This window comes from Felis catus, chromosome A3 (assembly GCF_018350175.1).
Source record: "Felis catus isolate Fca126 chromosome A3, F.catus_Fca126_mat1.0, whole genome shotgun sequence".
Classification (NCBI taxonomy): domain Eukaryota; kingdom Metazoa; phylum Chordata; class Mammalia; order Carnivora; family Felidae; genus Felis; species Felis catus.
The window spans coordinates 116,944,124-116,963,990 of NC_058370.1; the positions used below are offsets into that span (position 1 = coordinate 116,944,124).

The 19,867-nt window shown below is 39.3% G+C and overlaps 1 protein-coding gene across 8 annotated transcripts in view; it reads right to left on the minus strand.

Annotated features, from left to right (window-relative positions):
• The window catches only part of CLIP4 (CAP-Gly domain containing linker protein family member 4), an 81,556-nt gene that overhangs the window by 17,701 nt on the left and 43,988 nt on the right, over positions 1 to 19,867 (minus strand). For 7 of the 8 annotated variants that reach the window (XM_045054737.1, XM_023251983.2, XM_045054735.1 and 4 more), the window contains 5 exons: positions 12,915 to 13,052; positions 8,593 to 8,682; positions 7,669 to 7,812; positions 3,929 to 4,063; positions 356 to 479 (listed from right to left, as the gene is read on the minus strand). In XM_045054737.1, coding sequence (XP_044910672.1) covers positions 356 to 479; positions 3,929 to 4,063; positions 7,669 to 7,812; positions 8,593 to 8,682; positions 12,915 to 13,052 — 631 coding nt within the window. The remainder of the gene's footprint in view (positions 1 to 355; positions 480 to 3,928; positions 4,064 to 7,668; positions 7,813 to 8,592; positions 8,683 to 12,914; positions 13,053 to 19,867) is intronic. The other variant, XM_045054736.1, reaches the window with a different exon arrangement.

Below are 19,867 nucleotides of genomic sequence, written 5' to 3' on the forward strand. Positions count from 1 at the left end.
TAGGATGTGACTGAAGCAATCAGAGAGCATTTTTACTTTTGTTTGCATGACAGATTAAGCTTGCTGCTCTCACTGTTCTTAGCAGCAAACGCCACTTCTAATAGCCTACACATACTCATAGGGTTTGCAAATGAGGAATAAAGGAGGGTTTTAAAATTGCAAATCCTCAGCAAAGCAAATTTAGCTTTCCATGAGCCTTCTCTCTGAAGAAGGTGGTTGGTTAACCCCTTGAAAGAAGACACGAGCTGTAGTCAGTGCAGTGCATGTCTTTAATACAAAACGAGGAACTCTCACTATAAACCATTGCAAATTACAAAAAGGCCTTGTGAATAAGCATAAATGCCATCCTTCTCACCTTTGTACTCTGGATGGGGGAGCAAATATTCCATATCTCGGAGAACAACTAAAATACTGCACACCTCCAACTGAGCCATCATTCTTGCCATGGGGTTTCTCAAGCTCTATACCGTACCAATATCCTAGAACAAGAATATTGAATTTTAAAAGCATTTGCACTGTATCCAAAATTGTTATGCTATTATAAAAACCCAAAGCCTGGATGGGTTGACATTTTCATATATGACCAAAATGATGGAAGAGCATCATGATCGTTGAGTTTTCAAATGATAAAATTTGAAAATTTAAAAAAATAAACAGGAAAAACATTTCACAAGCCGAATTATGTATGTTAAAGGAGAGAAAGAAAATACACAAATTTGGCACAAATTAGCTATTATGCAAGTAGTGTATGGCCAAAATGTATCTAAAAGCTATAATGAAAAAGAAACCGTCCTTGACTCAGGAATATGGTGTGTTTGAGAGAAGTACAGCACAAAAAAATACTGAGCTGTATAAATCATAAAATGAACATATAATATTTTCATTTTATCCTCCCAACATTACAACACCACAAACAGTTCTTAAATAATTAAAGAAGGTCAAAAGTAATACGGAAAATACAACAAGACTTCATGGTGACTCTTCTTTTCTTTTTTTCCCCAGCCAGGGTAAAAAGAAAAATCATATTCAACCTTAGCGAAAAGATTTAGATTACCTAGCAGGAAGAATTCTCTAAAAGGCTTTTAAGTATATAAAAGGGACAGCTCTGAGGAAAATTATAGGACTTCCTTTTCTAGAGAGCCTAAAGTTAAAGCAGTGAGGTTGCTTTTAGTGTGGTAAGAATTATGTAAATGGACATATACTCCTAGTCTAAGTATAGACATATATACTCCTAGAATAAGGATTCTCAAGTTGAGGGTACCCCAAGACCACTTAAAAGTGTCTAATGGTCTAGGGGCACTTGGGTGGCTCAGCTGGTTAAGCGTCCAACTTCCACTCAGGTCATGATGTCATGGTTCGTGGGTTCAAACATGTCTGTGCTGACAGCTCAGAGCCTGGCACCTGCTTCAGATTCTGTCTCCCTCTCTCTCTGCCCCACCCCCGCTCATTCTCTCCCTCTTTCTCTCTCTCAAAAAGAAATAAACATTTAAAAAAATTTTTAAGTGTCTAATGGCCCATTTGTTTTTATTTAAAAGGAGAATACAGTAGTAATTGCCTTTGGCCTCTTACAATCATCAAATAAAAAATAAAAACACAGACATTGAGAAATTTACTGCAAATTAGAATACAAAAATATTGTTTCTTTCAGATTACGAATTCAAAGAGCCAATATACCCTTAAAAATGACAACCTAGAAGTTCTTCAGTCTTTTCCTCTCATGTTCAAAAGGATGACACTTGAGCCCAATTCTAGATACTTCTGTGTTGAAAAGACTAATGCACGACCACTGTCTTCCATACTTAAACAGCGTGCGAGTAATGCATACAAACCTACTGCTTAGTCAAACTCATGCTCTGGGAATAGAGCATCATACTTCTGAATGTCATTAACCAGGGTTGTCTGGTTGCCATTTTTATTTCTCTGAGTGTCACCGTTACAGTGTTCCCACTTTAACATACCACATAACGGGGACATGTTTACCATATGACTCTTGAAAACGGGTAACATACCACAGAAAGACATTATGACAAGTGCCAGCAATTGTGAGTACACACAGTCTGGTAATGGTATGTATCGCTTCCCACTCAAATGGTCATTTTCTTTCCAATAGAAAAGGCTAAAGAGGCCAAATGACCTCCCTCAGGCCTAGATCTTACAATCGGTAAAAAGCCTCGATAGTAGCACCGTTCCCTAACACCGACTGATTGAAATTTTGATGCCACAAGAAACACATGCTACTACTTTCTAAAAAGACAGAATGACTTCAACAGAAAAGTTTCCAACTTCTATGTTTTCTTATGACTTCCCACACTTCTAAATGCTTAAAATCAGGAATTGAAAAATGAAAAGTCAATGGAAAACAATGACTTGTAGCCAGTGAATCAAACCATTCTAACCTTGTTTAAGAGAGAGAAAGGGAACTCCAAAGACATGGAGATTGTGAAAAAAAAAAAATACCCTACCTTTGGGATTCTTAGGTTTTTATTTGAGAACTATATTAAGACCATCCTAACTAATCTCAATTACTACCTGGAGACCTATGAGAGACATGAATTATACAACACATAGCCCATCTCAAATCAATTAGCTGGGTTGCAATTATAAGTGGTATAATGAAAAAGTCTGTGCGAGGAGACAATTCTCCATGGCTCGCTCATGTTTCTGCATGTTTTATGAACAGAGGCACTTCCTGTCTTTCCATGGATGTCTGCACAGAGGACAACCTTGGAGGACAGAGACAGAGTGTGGGCGGCCAGCCCACACAAAACACAGGCATGCTTGCTGTCTAATACGGAGGTTCTTCTGATCCCTTATGCTCAGGGCCCTTCTCCTGTTAGCATAAACCACTGTGCGTGCAGGTGTCACCCCCTGGGAACGGGGGCTCAGGGAGCAAGTGTAGGAAAATGCTGACACACTGGTTTCTGCTGCTGCTGTGAGTATGAAAGGGCTGTGTCTGAATCAGGAGCCTAAAGTCTTCCATCAGCATCTATGAAGCTGTGGCAACTACACAGGTGGGGTAAAATCTCAGATCCTTCACAGTTCTTGGCAGAATGCTACAAACTTAAAATCAGTGGTCTCGGTAACCTTTTCCTCAAATGCTGCAATGCCACCATGTGTCAAAACAGCATATTGCCATTTAAAACATACAAACATGGTTTCACTCAACTGGCTTCTACATTTGAAATTAAAATCACTGGAAATGTGCGTCCGACTTCGGCTCAGGTCATGATGTCACAGTCGTGAGTTTGAGCCCCGCGTCAGGCTCTGTGCTGACAGCTCAGAACCTGGAGCCTCCTTTGGATTCTGTGTCTCCCTCTCTCTCTGACCCTCCCCCATTCATGCTCTGTCTCCTCTGTCTCAAAAACAAATAAACATTAAAAAAAATTTTTTTAATCACTGAAAATGCAAAAGAAAGCTAATCTTTACTTTTGGAAACACAGTATTAAGTCTAGGTTGGAATGAATATATAAATACACAAACGTGTGTTTTTAAGGTCCCAGGGTGCACAAAAGCTTTTTCATTTTCCCTTAAACCCTGTTGCTGGCTTTTCTCTCCAAGCCACTCTGATAAATGCTCTTTGCCGTGAACTCATTTTAAGATTATCCTTAGCAAATATCTAATCCTAATATTTTCTCTCTGTTATTTAGCACGCTTGGCAATCAGTGAAAGTCAAGTTGGTAGAATAACAACTAATTTTAACACCAGACAATTTAAAACACAGCTGGCGAGGAAAATTTATGGACAAGAGTCAACCTGAGTACAAACAGTCCGTGGTTTTATCACTGTATTGCTTTTTCTGTGCCAGAGCTAACATCCATGACAACTGTTAATCAAGAATTCTCTACAGTTAAGTTTTACCCACGTAAAATTTTAAACCTTTTGTATTCTAAAGCACGCAAACTGAGCAAAGAACGCACAGACAAGTTACCTGGAGCAAAGTTCGTTGTCCCAAAGAATTTAATGACGCCAATTCTCTGGCCTACCACCAGCACGCGATCTCCCAGGTGGAGCTCTCCAGAAGAGCGGCTGTTATTTGCTACAGATGCTGCTGAGGAATTCAAACCTGTTTAATTGGTTGGTGGAGGAAGGGGAAAGGGCAGAAAAAGAGCAGGAAAAAAAGGGGAGGAAAAAAAACAAACAAACTCAAAAAGCATATTAGCCAAAAAAACCACTATGTATTCTAACCAGTCTAACTAGTTGAAGATTTTAACATATGATGCCTTTCATTATTTAATTTTTTTAATGTTTATTTATTTTTGAGAGAGAGAGAGAGAGAGAATGAGCAGTGGAGGGGCAGAAAGAGAGGGAAACACAGAATCCAAAGCAGGCTCCAGGATCTCAGCGCACAGCCCAACGTGGAGTTCGAACTCACGAGACATGAGATCATGACCTGAGCCAAAGTCAGAGGCTCAACTGACTGAGTCACCCAGGTGCCCCGTGACACCTTTCATTATATACATCATCTACAAGCATGGCTCTCACATGTGAGGTCAATATATTCAAAAATTTTTTGAAGGGTTTCCTGAAAAAAATTATTGCCATGGGAATTTAATACACATGGTTCCTGGTACAGTATCCATCCTATCCAGATCGCCCGGGGCACGCTCTACTAGAGCAGAGGCCAGGATGCTTTTTCTGTAAAGGGCCAGAGACGGAGGATTTTAGTCTGTGCGGGCGACACCGTCTCTGTCACGACGACTCAGCTCTGCTACTGCAGCACAAATGCACACAGACACAAAATGGGCATGGCGTGTTCCAATACGACTTTACAAAAATAGGTGGTGGGTTGGATTTGGCCCACGCACTGTAGTGTACCAATCCCTATTCTACTAAAATGCTACAATTAGAAACTAATTCATTGGAACTTAGTGTATAATATACATACAGGAAGGTGATTTCAAAGTGAAAATTGCTGTGTTTCCAATTACCTCCAACTGATCTTCTTGGAGTATTAGAAACGAAACCACTCCCCCTCCCCTTGATTCAAACCTAATCCCTGAAATGCCCACTGTGAAACATCGGAAGTCCTAGAGAAAGACTGTCTAGAAAGCTGTTCTGATATAACAGAGAAAAAGTGGGCCCTTGAGGCTTCTCCCATCAGTCCATAAACAGACCTGAATAGCTATAATCTGGGAAGGCAGGGGACAGAGGGTTAATCACACTGCCAAAGAGAGAGAAACTAAAGACATGGCAACAAACGAGGAACATAAACCCAGAGAGAAGGAAGGTCTGGAAAAAGTGCTATACTAAAAAGTCTTATAATAACTAATATTTCCTCATAATAACTAATATTTCCACAGCACTTCACAATTTACAAAGTGCTCTTCGTAGAATTATAATTATAGGTAAGATACAAACTCAGAAATTAACTAAGACATGGTGTTCCCAGGTAGTCGAGGGCATACCAGGATTAAAGGCCGGGCCCTACAGTGGGCCCAAGTTCCTGGGTGGGTCCCCAGGCTATTTCATGGCCCAAGGACAGCACATTCAACAACGGGATACAATGACGCTAAAAACACAGACTTCCTCCCCTACCTCTGCCATTCCCCTGGTCTGCTCCTTCTGCTCCCCTGTACCCTAACTTCCCCATACGTCCACACCCCTCAAATGCAAACCTACAGGAAAGTGAAATATCTACTCACTCTAGGAAAGTGTCCTGGGGAAATGTCTCTGGGGTCCCCAACATGGGTTTCTCTCATGGATCTCCTATTCTCTCTGCCTCCCTTCCTACAAGTTCCTCTTTCTCATTCCAATTGACAACTCTCTTCATCTACTATTATCTAAGCCTACATACCACTCAAATTTATAAAGAGGGGAAAAAACATTAAATAAGCAGGCACACTAGAGCTACTTCCTGTAACAGGCAAAAAGGGCAATTCAAAAGCCCAAATCCCAAGTGAAGAAGGCCTTCTATGAATGCGACTAAAATGAGGGCAGCAGGACTGCTGCAGGCCCGGTCCTCTCACCTCTGTTCCTCAGAGGGCTGGGCAGAAACGGCTTGCAAGGGAAAGAGCATCTACTCAGAGAATATAGGTTCCAGGTGAACAATTTCAGGCAAAACTTCTAGGTTCTCTGCTTTTACAGTTTCAGCTTGTGGGTGTGTTATGCCAGTGCTACTGCTGAGGGCCCCTCCCCACCACGTACAATCAGTATTTTAAAGAGAAAAAAAATCCCATCATGAACATTTTCTATAATAAAATATTGGTTCAGTACCACTGTTAACAAGCATTCGAAAGAGAATCTGGGAACTATTATGAGGTTCACTGAAAACAATTTATGCCAAAATGGTTTCATTTCCTTTCCGGACGAGGTTGCTATGTAGGTAAATAAGTGAACTGCAACATATTCCATATATGTTGATTTGGGCAAGAAGTCAGCTATGAAGTGTTTTCTATACGTTCACTCGCAGCTGGAGAACTATGGGCCACACGAGGTTGGGCAGGACTCAGGGCGAGTTAAAAAGCCCCATCAGGGGTACTTGGGTGGCTCAGTGGTTGACTTCAGCTCAGGTCACGATGTCACAGTTCGTGAGTTCGAGCCCTACGTCAGGCTCTGTGCTGACAGCTCAGAGCCTAGAGCCTGCTTCAGATTCTGTTTCTCCCTCTCTCTCTGCTCCTCCCCTGCTCCTGCTCTCTTTCTTTCTCTCTCTCAAAAATAAATAAACATTAAAAAAAAAAAAAAAGCCCCAACACAACAGTCAACCTGTCAGGAGAGCCTCTGACCCTCTCGTACATAGTTTTAAACAAGGACTCGAACTTTATATACGCAGATGACACAAAAGTAGGTGAAAAAGCTAATATTCCAGATGTATGAAACCAAATTCAGAGGGATAAAACCTCTAACATTAAATCGCATGAAAAGACATGTACAGACCTATATGGAGCAGCAGAATGAAGAGCGCCAGCATAAGGCTCCGTCTGAGCCAATGACACCGTGTGGTCAGCAAACTGCAGGAGCAGCCCTACACTGTACTTGTGCTGCCAGGCGGCAGTCCAGCTCTCTACAGGCTGACCGCCAGGGGTCTGGAGACCCGGGAGCATGAGGAAGAGCTGGGATGGAGGCAAACCGTAACAGCAGCGGAGAAAGCATCAGACGGACCTCAGGATGAAGCCCGGGCGTCCCACTTAGAAACCGCCATCAGGCACCGAAGACTTACCTCCCTAAGTCTCGGTTTCCTCATTCATAAAATGAGGATGATAATAATAGTACCTACCCACAGGTTTGTTCTGAGAATTAAGTGAAATAAGGTGTGTAAAATGCTTAGACTAGAACCTGAAATAATAAGTATACAATCCACATTAGTTATTGTTAGTTAGGTCTAGATTAGAAAAGAAGAAAGATAATAACCATACGGTTTCCACATATTTGAGGAGCTATCATAAAGTTCTAAAATAGCCCTTAAAGAGCCAAAGGCATTAGATGCATCGGAAAGGGAAGAAGTCAGTCCAGATAAGGGAAGTGGCAGGGGCACCGGGAGAAAGGCAGGGAGACAGAGGATGCCCACGAAGGGAAGAGGGGTAGGGGCCACGGGAAAGACAGAAGAGGACAAGTAGTTCAATCTGACTGAAGTAAAAGTTTCCTTCTACACATTTAAAAAGAGCAAATCTACTTACAAACAAACCAAGATAAAAAACACCAAGAAAGCCTGGTTGAAAAAGCCATAGATACCAGCACTGGCTCTAGAGGAGACAGATGGGCTTTTGCTCACTGTCTTCTTGCCATTGCTACGTGCATTCAGCTTCTTGGGGTAGCTTGGTTTGTGTTCCAAAGACGATGTAGAGGAGGAGCTGCTGACGGATCCAAGCAGGGTAACTAAAACAGGTAAAGGAAAAGAACACAGAGAAGGGTGAAAAGTAAGAAATGAGCCACTAAGATGCTTTTCCAGGTAAATCCCTCTGAAACCCTCCATTTAGCTTCCTCTGTGGATTATCCAGTGTTGAATTAAATGCCCGGTTTCATCCAAACATACGGTAGTTCATACAGACAAGACTTTATAACCCAAGCAACTGTATTTTAATGATTCACGCCAGACGAGGACACTCTTACACAGAAGAGTACTGTCACATCATTAACTGAAGGTGACTACTTACCTATTCTACCCACCACTCTCTCTCACCTCCCACTTTAGATGGCTTAGTAGAATCCATCCTATTTATATTTTAAAATGCTATTAATTTAAGGTTACAAAAAGATAGTATTAAAATGTTTTGAGTTAATGAAGGCAAGCAGGAATACTCTTGAATTTTCTACCCATGCTCTATTCACCCAATGATTTGACAGCTGAAGGCAACTTTGAAACTTTCTTATGAAGCCATCTACACTGGGGAATTTCCTTTCAGTCTTCCTCTTAATCTAATCGGATTGCTCTCTAATTTAAGCGTACGTGGATGCACAGTATAGGATTTTATGCCAAAACCACGTATATACTTTATGACGAGCTGCTGAAGGTATTTTCAAGGATGATTTTCTACTATAATGATTTTTTCCTTAAAAACTTTAAAACTTAGCCCTTTATAAGCTTTATCACTGTATTATTTTAAAGTTCCATCAGTAAATTAAATTTTTAGAATGGAAGTTATAAAATTATCTTACCGTCTTTGTCTGTTACAGGTTTTGATTCTTCACCAGGAGGCAATGAAAGTGTTGACTCAGAAGCACTATCTTTTTTGGAGGTCATTAATCCTACCACATAAAAACAAACACTTTCAGCAAGAACTTTAACATTAAACATGAAAATGTATTTGCTTTTTTGTGTACAGACATCCCTCATTATCTAAATCTTATCCACTTCTGAAAACATGTTGGATAATCAATTCGCAGACAGCAGGGACCAATATTTCAATACATAAAGAGGGGAAAAAATGCATTCTTAGCCTCTCCATCTGAAAAACCCAATTTCCTCAAATACCACTAAAGTCTCTTTTAAACCTATTTAACAATCCACTAAGGAATTCTAAATACAGTAAAACATTTAAAGCACAGGTGCCTAGTTGTTTGACACTTTGCACACTCAGTAGTGTGTCTGCACAATGCCAGCAGGTAGAGTGAACCTCACAGCTGAAGCACCACCGCCACCCACCCACTAGGACTTGCAAACAACTTACAGACTTCACTCATATGCACGCAAACCCATTACAACAGATTTTCTATTTAGAAAGTGAACTCTGGGTAAAAATTTTTGCAAATCATGATAGCCACTATTCATCAAAGTGAATGTCAGACAGTAAGAAACCCCCCACTCTCTGCCCTGGGTGCTCTGAAGATAACTATCACCACACCCAAGTCTCACAAACAAACTCACTTTAAAAAAGAAAAAGCTCATGAATAATACTTCGCCTTATTCAGACTTCTGTTTCCATTCTCCAGAACCAAACTGTTTAAATAGGAAACCTAATAGACCGCACCCAGTTCTAAATTCCATTAAGCATCCATTTCAGTTCTTCTCACTTAGGAAGCACTGGAGTGAGGAACTATACTCTGAGCATCACAAACATGAGCAAGACCTGGTCTCAGCCTGAAAGAATCTTTTCAATCCAGTATGGTAGATAGATAGGGAGCATGGATAACTAAATAACTAAAATATGAGGGCATTTATTGATAAGCGCTAACATAGAAAAGGGAGACAATAATCATGGCTACAAAGATAAATTAATGTCTCGAGAAGATGACATTCTGAGATAGGTCTTGAAGGACAGGTAAGACTTCTTCCAGAGCACAGTGGAGGGACGGTCAGAAAGAATTGAAGGTAGGCATTCTAGATGGACAAAAAGAAAAAAATCTTAAGAGACAGGGTCAGGGAGGATGAGTAGCTTGGCTGGAATAAAGAACATTTTGGGATATGGAAGAAGTAAGACCGGATAGATAGGTCAGAGTGAAATCTCAAGGGACGATGGTGCCAGATAAGGAATCAGTCCTCTTGTGGAAGGAATGAGCCTCTGATGGACTTTGCGTGAAAGAGGGCTGGCATGAACAGATGGGGGAACGCTGTCACCCTGGCAGCAAAATTTAGAAGGAAACTGGATGGGCAGAGACAGGACGCACAGACCAGAGAGGAGTTACTACAACAGGTAGAACGAGGACCAGAAGGACAACGGCAGGAACTGAACAGAGGGGTGGGTAACAGAGACTTCGTGCAAGCACCCCACAGAGAGTTCACTTCTTATTTCTCAGTTTTAAAATATCCATTTGGTCCTTTCTTATTTGAATTAGTTTTAATGTTTATTTCTTGAGCAAGCACGCCGGGGAGGGGCAGAGAAAGGGAGACACAGAATCTGAAGCAGGCTCCAGGCTCTGCTCTGTCAGTACAGAGCCCAACACAGGGCTTGAACTCATGAACCATGAGATCATGATCTAAGCCAAAGTCGGACACTTAACCAACTGAGCCACGCAGGTGCCCCTGTTATCTGAATTTTTGAATTGAGATTTCTGGAGATTCGCATGTAGTTGTATGAGTAATACAGGGAGATCTCTTGCATACTTTGCCCAATTTCCCCAAATGTAGCCAGGATACCAACCAGGATACCAACATTGATACAATCCATGAATCCTGGGGCACCCCAGTTTTAACCACACTCATTAGTGTGTGCACATGTGCCCATGCTCACACATCGCTTGGTTCTTTTTTACATCCTCATTCCTCTGAACTTTCCACTTGTTTCAAGAATTAACCTTAATTCACAGAGGATGGTTATAATATATTATTTAAAGCCTTTATCTGGTCATGTCTGTGTCATGTCAGGGTTGGCAACCTTTGATTATCTTTTTCCTTGACAGATGTTGAGATTTTCCTGGTTTTTCGTATTTTGAGCAATTTTAGATTGCATCCTGTACAGTTTAAATATATTATGTTGTGGGACTCTGGATCTTGTTTAAATCCTATGCAGAATGTTTACCATTTTGTTTTAGCAAGGACTCAACCCAGTTAGGTTCAGGCTGGCCATCCCTCCCACCTTCTGGACGCTGTGCTTCCAATGCCAGTTCAGTTTCCGAAGCCTTTTGGGATCCTTCTCATAGGTTGTGCCATCCAGTAGGAGTGTCTGGGACCTGGGCAGTGGTCTACCCTGGAGACCAAAGCCCGTGGTCAGATCCACACGTGTACAAGTTGAGAGTAAGCCCAGGAGTTCACAGCCAACATTTTGAGACCACTTTCTTGAGCTCCCTCCTCTCCACAGTCTCCCTGACACTTTCCTGCTCCTGGAGGCACCCCTTCCTGGTATCAGGGCAGGGTGCCTAGGCTTTAGTTCTCTTGCTCTGTCATACAGTCTCTGGGGACTGACTCTGCCTCTGGGGACAAGCAGTGAGTAAAAAGAAGACAAACTATTGGAAAGATTCCATCCCTATTCCTGGAACCATAGTTTCTCTGGTGAGAGAGATGGGTCTTCCTCCCTTGGGGTTTCTGGTACCTGGCCACCCACGGCTGCTACTGCACCGTGAAGGACTGCCTAGGGACTGGGGAGGGAAAGAACCAAAGGAATATAAAAAAAAAAATCTATCTTTTTTAAAAAAGGGATTTCCTCCATTTTCTGTCTAGTAGGGGACCCCCAGGGCTTCTCTTTGGGCTTTCTTCCCATAATGGCTGTGAACTTCTGGGTTTCAGGTTTAAAGGATACCATTTACAAGTGCATCAAAAAGTATGAAGTACCCAGGAACAGACCTAACAAAACTGGTACAAGACAGCTATAGAGAAAATTATAAAACCTTCCTGAGATATTTTTAAAGGACCCAATTAAATAAAGCAATATCCCAAGCTTATAATTAAAAGACTGAATATTGTAAAGATGTCAGTTCTTCCCAAACTGACTTATGGTTTAAAATGCAAAACCAATAAAACTTTAGCAGGTATTTTTTAAAAGAAACTTAATAGCTTACTCTAAAATTTATATGGAAGTATGACTTACAAGGATCCAAATAGGCAAGACACTATTCAAGAATAAGGTAGGAAGCTTTCCTTTACTAGATATCAAGATTTATGTTTTTACTAGTTATGAAGTCCACTACTGACACAGAGATATTTAAATAGCTCAATGGAAGAGAGTAGAAAGGCCAACCAAATTCTTGGGCAAAATCCCTTAATCACAGTAGAAAGCCTTTCTGCTTCAGCCACTGATAAGTTAGCAAGTACTTACCAAGGGTCTGTTTTGTGCTATGTACTACTACCATGAATACGAAAGTACAAAACACTCTCATAGCCCATTTAAAGTTTAAAATTTTGCTGAAAGAATAAAAGATCTGCACAAATAAAGCAACTGGAGGAAAAGACCCAAGATAACAAAGAATTGTGTGGTATGGATACAAGTGTACACAGAATTAGAGAGAATGGAGACACCAAAGTGATCTGGGTCATCAGCGAAGTGTTCTTGGAGAAACAGCATCTGAATAAATAGGTAAAGCACATCCAGGACCTCAAAAGGCATGAGTCAAATTACTTCACCCAGAGAAGCAGCACGAGACAAAGTATGGAGGGAAGAAGGAAGACAACATATGCACAAGACAGTGAGACATGAAACCACAGTTCACCTATGGAGGCAGCCAGAGATCCCATCGAATACAGGAAGGACTCAGAATATTTTCTGATTAAAAGAGAAGGCACTAAAATTCTTGAATAGGTGAGAAACATAAAGCTAGTTGTGTTTATAAGGATCTACTGGAGGTATAAAATCTAGCTTGGAGGTTACATTAGCCAGTGATGAAGGTTTGCGGGTGGTAGGAAAGAAAGGAACAAATGTATAGTATTCTTGTCAGGAATCGAAATCATAAACCATGACTGATGTTTAAAACCACGTGAGATGTGGGTTTTATTAAATTCAGGTTCTACAGTTATCTAACACAAAAGGGTAAAGCAAGCTAAATATAAGGCATTCCACAAAAGAAAGAAATATGCTGAATAAAAGATTTAACTTTCTGGCTTGACCTACCAGTATTTACTTTGGACGTTACATGAGCTACATCAATTTTCTGGGACCTGATAAGAGGCACAGCTTTTGCAGAGGTGTGTACTATATTCTTCCTTCGATCTTTTGCTTTACTTATCTTTGAAAGAGGTGCAAATATACCTAAGGGAGGAACGTAGAGCTTGAGTTAGTGCTAAACAATTAAAAGCATTTCCAATAAAGGGGCAAGTACAACCATTTGATAATATAAATGTTTAAGTTCTTTTATAGTGCCTACCGGGAATCCTGTAGGGAGAGACAGGAAAAAGAAAGACACAACACTTACCCTCAGAGAGCTTACAATCTAGTTGTCAAGATGAACAACATACACAGTAATTTAAAAATCACATAAAAGATGCATTATCAGGTATTAAGTGAAATTCAGGGAAAAGAGAAATGAGTGAATGTAATACTTGTCCATCATTCCATCATAACGATTTCTGACTAGGCTACTGGCAAATAATAGTGCACTTCAGAGCATACAAACTATTCATCTGTGTCACTTTGTGTCTCCTTTAGGACATATTTTCCCCACATGACAGCTTTTTATGCCCTTGTTCTATTTCTCTACCAGACTGTACACCTTTGGAAGATGAAATTCAAACATTATTCATTTCTGCATTTCCCCACTGTACCTAATTTCAGCGCCTTACACATAGTAGGGATATAAAAAATACTCTCCAGTATAAAATATAATCTTCCCAAAAGGCCTAGCCCTCAGCTCCTGACAATCATAAACAGCACAGTGCGTGCTTGGGAGGGGCGGCATGTGGGGACAGAGGGAGGGCCTGCGGATCTGCAGCGGCTCAGAGTATAAAATTAAATTTAAAAAAGAGGAGTTCATCCAGGCAGTGAAATATCCAGTATAAATAAGTATGCATAGACATTAGAGATAGTGTATAGACTACAAATACAAAGATTATCTGGCTATGACATTTTAAATGATAAAAAAAAGTCATAATATGTATATCACACTCTTCCATCGGGTGTTTACAATCTAATAAAGACATACTGTGACCAAAATGTAATATGTAGATTAAAAATAACTTTTTTTAAAATGGGTCTGTAGAAATGCTCAAGACTACCAAAAGTGAGTGTTTTGTTAATAACCAAAAAGTGCTAACTATATGTCTTTTCCGCTAATCATGAAATGCTTTCCTCCTTGGGGTTCTATATTACTTTCTCCTGATTTTACTCTCTTCTGACTTCTCCACAATGTTCTCTCTTCTGTCTCCCACCTAGCATATTTTCCTTGAGTTTCTATCCTTTTCTCTAAGCTCTTTTCCTTGCCAAATACACACACACACACACACACACACACACACACACACACACACACACACACACTACAGTGTGATAACTACATCCAATTGCCAAGGGTTGGAAGACAGAAATTTTATACTCCAGAAATGTAAATTTGTACAATATTAATGGAAGACAAAAATTCTGACCTAATCCTCTTTGTGGCATTAATTATAAAGAAATATTTATACTTAAAGATGATCACAAAGGTTACAAAAGTTACATTCGTATAAGGAAAAATATCGATAGATTTGTGAAGCCAAAACAATTTCTAGTTTACTGCTATGATCCAATTATACTTTTGGAAATTAATCACAAAAAAAAATCCAAATGTGAGGAAAAGACTGTATCTGAATGTGTTATCATTACAATTCTATTCATAAGTAGGAGAAAACCATTATTTGGCAATGAACTATTACATCACCATCAAGAAGTGAAATAATACAAATTGTAAAGAAATACAGAAAAGTATGAAAATTAAATCAAGTAAATAAACATGAAGTTACATGTTTGATTATGCTATGGTTTTATCTGAAAAAAATGTTATGTGTGGATATAAGAAAGACTGTAAAAAAACTAAAAACCGAAACATACTTATGAGAGCACTCAGACTATGAGTTATCTTTTAAATTTGTCATTAATACCATAATAATGTTGCTTAATGGATGGTTTTTTCTCAATCTGAGGAAAGTTATATGGTTTTTCTTCCAAGGTCTTAGTAGAAAATTTCCACATCATATTATTTCACATAATACTTTTAAAAAAATATTTAATTTCATTGCTTTAATAGATTTTTATAGCATATAAAACCTCACCTATATAGTTCTCATTCTTCCAGTTTTCTCAATTGAATAAATCATTTGGGAGAACCAAAATAAATTTAAAGCCATGACTGGCTGCAACCAAAGCCCACAATGCACACAGAATATGGGCTGATGTATCTATTCAGTAACTCACGCTAATCAAAATACTGGTGGGATTTTTTCCCAAATCTCAACATATAACTGTAAAACTTAACTACAGTGAACACGTAGGAAGAATTATTTTTTTTTAGGAAGAATTATTTTTAAACAGAAGAGTAATAGGTTTCTAGATCAACATGGCCCGTTTTGTTTTACCCCACAACTCCTGCCAAAACCCTACTGAAATATTAGCAAGGAATAAAAATGATACAAACTCTAAAGAAAAAAGAAATGATAAAAAGGAGAAAAAATACCAAAAGCTTCCAAAGAAGCTTCCAAGGGGGGGGGGGGGGGGGCGGGGGAGTCAAAAACAGAAGAAAGATTTTGAAACTTCCCCACAGCAACACTGGAAGCTCAAGATAATAGCTGATGAGCCAATGGCCCGGGAGCCACATCCCACCTGCCACCTATTTTTGTAAAGTTCTGTTTGAACACACCCACGCCCATGTGTTCACACACTGTCCACAGCTGCTTCTTCACTACAACAGGGCAGCTGAATACTGCAAACAAGACACTGGGTGGCCCTCAAAGCCTAAAATATTTACTTGGGCCTTTTACAGAAAAAGTTTGCCAAACTCCATCAGACAATAGAGTATAATTTTCTAAATACTGACAGAATATGAGTTCCAACCTGACATTTCTTATCCCATCAAACAATCATATAAAGTGTGAGAGTAGGAATAAACATATTTTTAGAATGGAAGGTTTCAAAAATGTATCTCCCACACAACTTTTGTCAAAAAGCTACTGGAGGATGTGCTCTACCAAAACAAATAACTGAGAAAAAAACTGACTTAGAATAATAAAGAAAAAAACTGACTCTTTCCTCAGAGTATAAAGTCAATAAATGTCTAAAATTGGAAAAATCAAGGGCACCTGTCTGGCCTAGTCAGTAGAGCATGCAACTCTTGTTCTTGGGGTTGTGAGTTCAAGCCTCACATTACACATGGAGATTATATAAAAATAAAATCTTAAGGAAGGAAGGAAGGAAGGAAGGAAGGAAGGAAGGAAGGAAGGAAGGAAGGAAGGAAGGAATTAAATAAATAAATAAAATTGGAAAAATCAGGAGAGATTCATATAAATATCTTATTTATAAATATAAATACTAATATCAGAAGATACAACCGAAGAAGTTGAAATAGTTCCTGCCTCTAAAGAGCAGGACTCAGGGTCAGGGAAGGGCAAGCCAGGGAAGGATTTAACTAATGTTTTTAATAAACTTTATGATACAATTTGACTTACTGAACTAGGTACATGTATTCACTTTGGTAATTATTAAAATTATTAAAATACATAAAAATGGTATTACCAAGTATTTTTTTAATGTTTATTTATTTATTTTTGAGAGAGAGAGAGAGAGAGAGAGAGAGAGAGAGAGAGAGAGAGAGAGAGAAGCTGAGAGACAGGGAGACAGAGAATCCCAAGCAGGCTCCACGCTATCAGTGCAGAGCCCAATGTGAGACTCAACCTCACAGACCATGAGATCTGACCTGAACTGAAAACAAGAGTCAGTGCTTAACCAACTGAGCCACCCAGGCACCCCAGTTTTGCTAAGTATTAAAATTTATTATAAAATTTTCATAACTGCCAAAACTTAGAAGCAAACAAGATATCCTTTAGTAGATGAATGGGTAAATAAATTGCAATATATCCAGACAATGGAATATTATTCAGCGCTAAAAAGGCATAAACTAGGAAGCCATAAAAAGACATGGAGGAAACTTAAATGCAAGTTACTCAGTGAAAGAAGCCACTCTGAAGACGCCACGTTCATATTGCATAATTCCAATGATATGACATTCTGGAAAAGACAAAACTAAGAAGACAGTAAAATATCAGTGGTTACCAGGCGTTGAGGGGGGGAAGGGATGAACAGGCGGAGCACAGAGGATTTTTAGGAAGGTGAAAACACTCTGTATGATACTGTAATGATAGAGACATGTCACTAAACATTTGTCCAAACCCACAGAATGTACCACACAAGAAGTGAACCCCAGTGGAAACTATGGGCTTTGAGTGATGATGAAAAGTCGGTGCAGGTTCATCTAAGAAACGTAGCCTCTGATGAAGGGATGCTGGTAATGGGGGGTGGCCACACATGCATGGGAACAGGGGATACACAGGAAAATTCAGCCCCTTCGTCTCAATTTTGTTTTGAACCTAAATTGCTCTTAAAAAGGTCTCAAAAATTATTATAAAATTTCTACAATTTAAAAAATCTAGGGGCACTTGGGTGGCTCAATCAGTTAAGCATCCGACTTCAGCTCAGGTCATGATCTCATGGCTCATGAGTTTAAGCCCCGCGTCATGCTCTGTGCTGACAGCTCAGAGCCTGGAGCCTGCTTCAGATTCTGTGTCTCCATCTGTCTCTGCCCCTTCCCTGCTTGTGCTCGCTCTCTCTCTCTATCTCTTTCTCTCTCTCTCAAAAATAAAAATTTTTTAAAGTTTTTTTAATAAATAAAATAAAAATAAAAAATCTAATATATGCTAGAATGAACAGATCAGTTGAACAAAAAATCCTGAAACCGATGATAACATTTATAAGAACTTAATTTATAATGAAGGAAGCACAAGCCAGAGAAAAACTGATAAGAGTTAGAGACAGGGGAGAAAAAATAATAATAACTGTTGCTGAGAAGAGACAAATTCTTCGGCTTCTGCTTAGGGTTCTTCGGCTTCTGCTTAGGGTAACCCTATTTTTAAATCCAACACATGATCATTGCCCTGCCCAAAACTCCCCTTTAAGCATGTAAAAGGGACAGACGCAGGTCCTTGGGGTATCCAGCTTTGTCCTCATCAAACATGCCTCTCCTTGGGATGATGAGATCTGGGGGCAACATGCATTCTGTTACAATCTAAGCATTTCCCATGAACCTGACTGACATCTGCCCTGTAGGTTGCTAGCAGTTTTGCTCTTGCCTTCAGTCTGTTTGACAGTTACCAAAATTAGCTAACAGAGGAAAATTAAAATTAAATTCTTAACTCCACCCAACTAACCAAATACATTCCAAATGGGTTAAATAACTCAGCGTAAAAAAATTAAAACATTCAAAAGAATAAAATATATAATTTTAAATTAATCCTTGGATTAGGAAGAAGTATCTAAGCATAAAAGCAATGTAAGAAGTTATAAAGAAAAAGTCTTAACTACATAAAACTTTGTGCCAAAACACTGCAAATGAAGTTCAAAGGCAAATGAAAAACTGGGCAAAACATCTGTAATAACTGTGAGAATTTAATATCTTAAGTATGTATTTGTGTTTCTAAAGTTTTTAAAAACCCACTAATATCTCAATCTCAATCATTTAGTAAGCAAGTAATATGAACAAGTATTTCTGGGCAATTACCAGGATGATACTGTGTGTGTGTGTGTGTGTGTGTGTGTGTGTGTGTGTGTGTGTGTGTATGTATCACAATAAAACATTTTCACCACAATCGAAGAAATATGAATTCAAACATAGAAACTTTCAGCCATCATATTGGAAAAATTAAAGAAAATGGAGCCATTAAAAAAAATCACATTTTCTAACAATATTTAATGATTTGGGTAAATTATAATAGCATTTTGGGGCGGCTGGGTGGCTCAGTCGGTTAAGCGTCTGACGTCAGCTCAAGTCATGATCTCATGGTTCGTGAGTTTGGGCCCTGCACTGGGCTCTGTGCTGACAGCTCAGGCCCTGGAGCCTTCTTCTGATTCTGTATCTCCCTCCCCTCAGCTCCTCCCCTGCTCACACTCTGTCCCTCTCTCAAAAATAAAGATTAAAAAAAAATTTTTTTTTAATTATAATAGCATGTCAAGTAAAAATGTAAAATACATATAACTATATAATCCAAATTTCATGAAAAGGATTAAATGGAAATATATCGGTGATTTTATCTTCTTCTTTTATCCTTTTTTATATTTTTCAAATTTTATACAAAAAACATTTTTATAAAGAAAAAAAATTAATAATCCACCAAAAAATGATGCTCCATTTTAAGTGTATGACAAAAGGAAACTAGTAACTTTATAAATGCATAACAGTTAGCAAATAGCTACCATTTGTTGAGTACTAAGAGGGAATCAAGCACTATTCAAGGTGGTTTATATATTTATCATACAAACTCTTGAGGTATTGTTAGCCCCATTTACTGAAGACAAACTGAGGCACAAAAAGAGAATTAAGGTCACACAGCTGGTAGGTAGGGAAGCTGATTCGTACCCAAGCAGTCAGACTCTAAGCAAGGACTTCAGCATTAAATCATAGTGCCTCCTTGTGGAGCTGATATGAAATACTGAACAACCAAGGAAATTAATGTTCTAGGAGAATATTTCATGGCAAGGAAAAATATTCACAAAATAGTAAGTGACAAATTCAATTCAATGTGTCAAGGGGTGTGTGTGTGTGTGTGTGTGTGTGTGTGTGTGTGTAACAGAGAGAGAGAGAATATGAATTTAAACAAACATCTGTCAGAAAGAGAAAGAATCATCCCGTCTCAGCAGTACAGTTATAAAGTTGGCCTCGTTTGCTATTTGAAGTTTTCAAGCTTTTCCACCTCCAGAGCTCTGCACTTCCTTGATAATGAAGTCCCTTCCTCAGCCTTGAGAGCACCCTGGGCAGGACCGACGGAGGTGCAGAGAGCCGGGTGTACTCCTGGTGAGACACCATCTCCCAATCAATGTACTGCTCATAG